Source organism: Entelurus aequoreus, linkage group LG06 (assembly GCF_033978785.1).
Source record: "Entelurus aequoreus isolate RoL-2023_Sb linkage group LG06, RoL_Eaeq_v1.1, whole genome shotgun sequence".
NCBI classification, from domain to species: domain Eukaryota; kingdom Metazoa; phylum Chordata; class Actinopteri; order Syngnathiformes; family Syngnathidae; genus Entelurus; species Entelurus aequoreus.
The window spans coordinates 17317576-17324447 of record NC_084736.1 but is presented as its reverse complement, the minus strand read 5'-3'; the positions used below and the strand labels follow the sequence as shown (position 1 = coordinate 17324447).

At 39.1% G+C, this 6872-nt stretch overlaps 1 protein-coding gene across 1 annotated transcript in view; it reads left to right on the top strand.

Annotated features, from left to right (window-relative positions):
* Positions 1-827: 827 nt before the first annotated feature.
* dhx58 (DEXH (Asp-Glu-X-His) box polypeptide 58) overlaps positions 828-6872 on the top strand; it is a 30901-nt gene continuing 24856 nt past the window's right edge. Inside the window, exons 1-2 of the mRNA XM_062050119.1 lie at positions 828-1332; positions 2567-2749. Of these exons, the coding sequence (XP_061906103.1) occupies positions 1312-1332; positions 2567-2749 (204 nt within the window). The 5' untranslated portion in view covers positions 828-1311. The remainder of the gene's footprint in view (positions 1333-2566; positions 2750-6872) is intronic.

The following is a 6872-nucleotide window of genomic DNA, read 5'->3' as shown; positions in this document are numbered from 1 at the left end:
CTTTTTACCTTGTTTTATCTTTTATTCATTACATTTACCTATTATTTAACTTATTTTACCTTTTATTATTTTACTCATTGTACCTTTTATTTACATTCTATTTAAACTTATTTTACCTTCTCTTTACCTTTTTATTTACCTTCGATATACCTTATTTTTTCTTTACCTTGTATTTACTTTCTTTGACAGTACCTTCTTGTCCCTTCCAATTACCCCCCCCCCCCCCCCACCTTCTTTTAACTTGTATTCACCTTACTTATCCTTTTATTTACCATCCATCCATTTTCTACCGCTTATTCCCTTCGGGGTTGCGGGGGGCGCTGAAGCCTATCTCAGCTACAATCCTATTTACCTTTGTTTACCTTTTATTTACACTATTTTATCTTTTATTGAACTTATTTTACCTTATATTTGCTACCTTTACCTTTTTTTTAAAATCCTTTTTTACGTCTAAATTCCTTCTTTTACCTTTTATTTACTACCATGACCTATTTACATTCTATTCAACTCATTTTACCTTTTATCTACTTTTTATTTACATTATTTTTACCTTTTATTTACCTTCCAATAACCTTTGTTTCCAACTTATTTTACCCTGTTTCGCCTTCTTTTACCTTAAATATACTTCTATTACCTTCCTTTTACCTTTTTTGCCTTTTTTTTTTTTTTTTTACCATCTTTGATTGATTGATTGAGACTTTTATTAGTAGGTTGCACAGTGAAGTACATATTCCGTACAATTGACCACTAAATGGTAACACCCGAATAAGTTTTTCAACTTGTTTAAGTCGGGGTCACTTTCTATTCAACTTGCTTTACCTTTTTTTTTATTCTATCCAGATTTTATAAATTTTTATTAGTTACACACAAATGATTAATTGTCGCAACAGAACATAAATCAATGTTTTTTTCTAATTGAATCGATTAATGGTTGCAGCCCTACTATGTTTAGTTTCATTTTGAGGGGTTGGTAGTGGGATTATGGACAGAGCAGTTCATTGATACATTCATTAATCTTTACACATGTATTACCTAAATATTTCTGTCTTTGGCAGTACATGTGTACATTGTTACAATGTATGTGTTATTGCCAATGAATGTAATACCTTTGTTATTACCAATGAATGTTATAGTAACAAAAGCATATGTCCCTGCTCAGACGTCTCATTGTGTTGTTCCTGCAGGCCAACCCTCTCTTTTCCTCCCACCGCCCACTCAGTGTGACTCATCGAAAAAGCTTTTAAGTTTCGTTTTCCACTTACCAGCCTAACAGCTGATAGCTACGTGTGCCGGAAGACAATCCACTCACACATGCTCGCTCTCGTCTTCCTGGTAAGTCTTCTCAATCTTTTAAAACAATCCTAACTTAATTTTGGTCACGTTGTCTAATAACTTGCATGCACCTTTTTGAATCCATTGTAACTTGTAAGCCGGACGCTAATAACAGACATCACTGATCATCTACCGCTTTTCACAATCTATGACCGAAACTACAGGATGACAAATAGACATTTAGGAGACTCCACAGAGAAACGTTCGATATTTAACTACCTTCAAAGCCAAACAGGACTTAAAAGTAATGGAAGGGCGTAAATTACTTAAATTACTCCAACTTCGGTCATATAATAAAAAAAATCAAACATGTAATGTCCATCCATCCATTTTCTACCGCTTGTCCCTTTTGGTTGTTTTTTTTTAATTATTTTGACCCTTTTGAAGGACTTTTGATTCGGTTATGTCACAGCTTTATTTTGGCAAAATAACTCATGCAAATAAATACAAATACTGATTAACAATTGTCAGCATGTATCGACCTTGGTGTATAACTCTGAGGTGTACGCATGCAAAATTAGTTTAAAAATGTGGTGTGCTAACAGTCGGCGTGTGTCAAGTATCAAGTTATATGACTTTGAAGTGTACGCATTCAAAATTTGAAAAAAAAGGTGAGCATGTTCAGCTTTCACACGCCTTAGCATGCCAGGAGTCATGTTGAACCGAGAATCGACAAGATTCTAACCAATTAATTGGTATATAAACTATAATAAAACCTACCTTTTCACACCAGTTCGCTAAAGCACCTCTTGCGTCCTCTGGGACGTATGGCAACACACAGTGAGTAAGCGCAGACCTAAAAACGTATTTAAAAAAAAATGGATTCACTCAAAATTGTGAATTGATTTAGAACAAATAAGAATCACAATTCCGTTGTGGAACGAGTTTTTTGTGTCATGATCTGCGTGACAGTTTTTGTATTGTTTTTCATTAAGTGTTTTTATACCATGAATTGTTCCCCGACTTAAACAAGTTCAAAAACGTATTCGGGTGTTACCATTTAGTGGTCAATTGTACGGAATATGTACTGTACTGTGCAATCTACTAATAAAAGTCTCAATCAGTCAATCAACCTAATGTTAGCATACTAGCATGTGAACATTAACGTGCCAACTTTTTAAGCCAAATTTGTACTTAAACACCTCAGAGTCATACAACTTTGTACTTAAAACATGCTTATGCTACCTTCCGGATGGTTACATTTTGCAAACAAGCTAATTTCATCATATTCCAGTGCAGGATGTCGGACTGTAGACTGTACGCGTACCAGGAGGAGGTGGTCCAGAGGGCTCTGCGAGGAGAAAACACGATCATCTGGCTACCCACGGGAGCTGGGAAGACGCGTGCCGCCGTCTACGTGGCCGAGAAGCACCTGGAAACGAGGCCGCAGGGGAAAGTGGTGGTCCTGGTAAACATGGTAAATACAAAACACCACACTTCAAATGTAATAATATAAACTAGAAAATTCCCGCGTAAATTTTGATGGGCCTCTGGCCGGGGGTCGCCGGCATACTTATTAGATGGTGCCGAGTGTCTGAATCCGTGAGTTTTTATGTGTAACTGTACACAAAGAGCCACAGAGCTAGCCTAAAACAGTAACATGTTTACATAAAAATGCTAACACTTAGCATGTGTGCTAACGATAGCATGATTACAGTCAACATGTTTCATATACCAAGTTATACGACTCAAAGGTGTATGGCTGTGGAAATAGAAAAAAAAGTGTAAAAATAGATGAAAAAGTTAGCAAGCCTAAGTTAGCTTACTAGCATGCTATCGTTTGCATGCTAACAGTTACCAAGTGTGACATAGAGTGCTGAGATAAAAAATCAGAATCAGAAATACTTTATTAATCCCCAAGGGGAAATTAAAATTTTCAGCACAATCCCATTCAAGAGCAGACAAACATTACAGGGAGACAGAACAGGATCAAACATTACAGGGAGACAGAACAGGATCGCTGACGGGTCTGCCAACTTCCGGCGCCCCTTACAAAAAAGGTGAGATACCGGTAAACAATGGGGGGGGGTGAGAAAAAAAATTGTTCTAAGCCTGGGCCAAGGGAAAAAACAACTCATAGCCATATAGCACACACCCCTCTTACATGTGTGTAAGAGGGAAACATCAAAAATAACAAAGGACATTAAAGACATTAAAAGAGCAGAGCTGATGCAACCAGCCTCTTCTACATGCAACTATGAATGAAAAGTAAAAGAAACATATACACTTTGGTGGCCTCTGCGGTGTTCCACGCCATCGTCTGCTGGGGTGGAGGGAGCATGGTCAGAGACAGGCGCAGACCCAACAAAGCAACCAAGAGAGCCAACTCCACTCTCGGCCGCCCACTAACTCGGCCAGTGTCCAGTCCGCATGGATGAGCGAGGATGCGTCTAAGGCAGTGGTTCTTAACCTTGTTGGAGGTACCGAACCCCACCAGTTTCATATGCGCATTCACCAAACCCTCCTTTTTTTTCAAATTCTAGACAAAGTTATTATATGTTTTTGGTAACACTTTAGTATGGGGAACATATTCTAAGTAACAAAGACTTAATTTAGAGTTATTTGGTTAGGGTTCGGGTTAGGGTTAGAGCAGTGGCTCTTAACCTTGTTGGAGGTACCGAACCCCACCAGTTTCATATGCGTATTCACCGAACCCTTCTTTTTTTTAGAATTCAAGACAAAGTTATTATGTTTTTGGTAACACTTTAGTATGGGGAACATATTCTAAGTAACGAAGACTTAATTTAGAGTTTTTTGGACACTAGGGGAACATATTCTAAGTAATAAACACTTAATTTAGAGTTATTTGATTAGGGTTCGGTTCGGGTTAGGGTTAGAGCAGTGGTTCTTAACCTTGTTGGAGGTACCGAACCCCACCAGTTTCATATGCACGTTCACCGAACCCTTCTTTAGTGAAAAAAAAAAAAAAAATTTTTTTTTAAATTCAAGGCAAAGTTATGTTTTTTTACTGGTGCACAAAATGAACCGTGCATGAACATCACCTTGTTCAAAGAACAAAACCAACACAATTCATGAACTCACAACAAATTACACACCTGCAAATCAGTGCGACTTCTGCTGTTGCCTTTGAGAGACCAGTTCAGATATGCGTGGCTTCACCTTGGCAAGTGCCACTCTCATGTCATTTTAAATGATAATTGATCAAATAAAATCATTTATTTATTTTCACAGCAAAGTCTGTTCCTTTTCTTCGTTTTCCACTCAAACATTCAATACTAGTACACAGCTCATGAAAAATAATATTTTTTGTTATTGTCATTGTAAGTGGGCCAAAACACTTATATTAGAAAATAATCTCATGGAAATGACAGCTGTCATTTGATTATAGTAATAAAATATTTAATTTGTTATTTAGTCAGGTTTGGGAAAGGTGTGCTCACATGTGCTCCACTGAATGTTGAAGGAGTTTTTGCGTTTGCTCACACGTATGGAAAATTATAGGGAACATTGTTTGAGGGTATCCATAATACGCTGATAGGGAGAAGTTTTTATTTACACAATGAGTCGGGTGTGTCTTGACCTCCGTGGCGGAGGCTCCGCCGAACCCCTGAAGCCGACTCACCGAACCCCTAGGGTTCGATCCAACCCAGGTTAAGAACCACTGGGTTGGAGGGTTAGGGTTATAATAAGGCCATGCCGAATAAGGCATTAATAAGTACTTAATAATGACTAGTTAAGAGCCAATATGTTACTAATTTACATGTTAATAAGCTACTAATTAATGGTGAATATGTTCCCCATACTAAAGTGTTACCATGTTTTTTTACTGGTGCACAAAATGAACCGTGCATGAACATCACCTTGTTCAAACAACAAAACCAACACAGTGCATGAACTCACAACAAATTACACACCTGCAAATCAGTGTGACTTCTGCTATTGCCGTATCCGTAATACGCCGATAGGGAGAAGTTTTTATTTACACGATGAGTCGGGTGTGTTTTGACCTCCGCCGAACCCCTGAGCCCGACTCACCGAACCCCTAGGGTTCGATCGAACCCAGGTTAAGAACCACTGGTCTAAGGAGACTGAGGTGTCCGATACCCCTGCTCGTTCAGCCAAGACACTGTGAAACCTGTCCGTTCCGGCGCTCAGTGCTAGCTCCGCAGCCCTGTCTCTTCATCAGCATCTCCTCCAGTCTCTCCAAACGGACTCTGGTGTGGCAGAGACCCAGCAGCTGGTCTCCATGGCCAAAAGGCTCCCGGGAGGCAGATCCAGAAGTCCACAAAAAAGCACCGCAGAAGTCACGAAAGTGCCACCCCTTGTCACACAGTCCCAAAGGGTCCCGAACCAAAAGGCAAAAAAATATATATATATACAGTATATTAGGGGTGTAACGGTACGTGTATTTGTATCGAACCGTTTCGGTACGGGGGTTTCGGTTCGGTGCGGCGGTGTACCGAACGAGTTTCCATACGGACATATTAAGTAACGTACTGCACGTTGTGTCAACAATACTCAAAATGCCGGACATTTGAGGCATTTAAGAAACTCCGCCATGACAGCTCCGCAAAAGAGGACATATCCGGTGAAAAGAGGACGTATGGTCAGTCTAATTAAAATAAACAAAAACATAACAAAAGTGAAATAAAAAAGCTTAAAGGTGAAATGTAATTTAGAAAAAGTTGCAATGTTGACTAATAAAACAAAGCTGTTTTTTTTTTCTTTCAAACTGTCATTGCTCAAAACATAATATTGAATCAAAATCAATGTTATTATGAATTATTGACCTATCCAAGGTTCCGATTACTTCACATCAAATATTCCACTAAGAAAAATATTTTTGGTGGAAGATATTGCAAATTTGGTAAATAAATAACCCCAAAATTTATATTTTGTTGTTTTATTACTGTACTGAAAATGAACCGAACCGTGACCTCTAAACTGAGGTACGTACCGAACTGAAATTTTTGTGTACCGTTACACCCCTAATATATATATAATAGCACATGAAAACAAGAGGGAAACACAAAAGGATGACACAAGAGCACAGAGCTCCTGCCAACAGCAGCCACTACAGCGGCGCCATCTTGAAAAAAAAAAAAAAAAAGGAGGTAGTCATGCCTTTTTGGAGCGTTCTGCCATTATAAAAGGTGCGTACCCATTTTAGTGACCCATTTTTTCCCCGTTTATTCGTGAATAGCGTTTCCATGGTAACACGAAACGGTCCCAATTTAAAGTACCGCTATCGGCGCGAACAGCCACTTTCCGACGGTATAGCATATGTGGGGGGTTCGTTGGCCTGTGCGTCTCGTGTTAAGTGTAAGAGAAACGTGCGGAATACATCCTCATTCTGGTAGGGCACAAAAAGCATGTTCTTTGAGGTCACACGCACCCCCCACCCCTACCCTAACCCATCTGTTTGAGAAGGAGTGCTTTACCTGGAGCAAGCTTTTGGCCCCCGGCCAATTCTTTTTTTTGCCCCCGAGCCAAAAGATTTGGACACCCCTGCTCTATATGTTAAGAGCACTCTACTGGTTTTTAAGGAATTCAATCAAAAACAGGAGTCCAAGATCCTC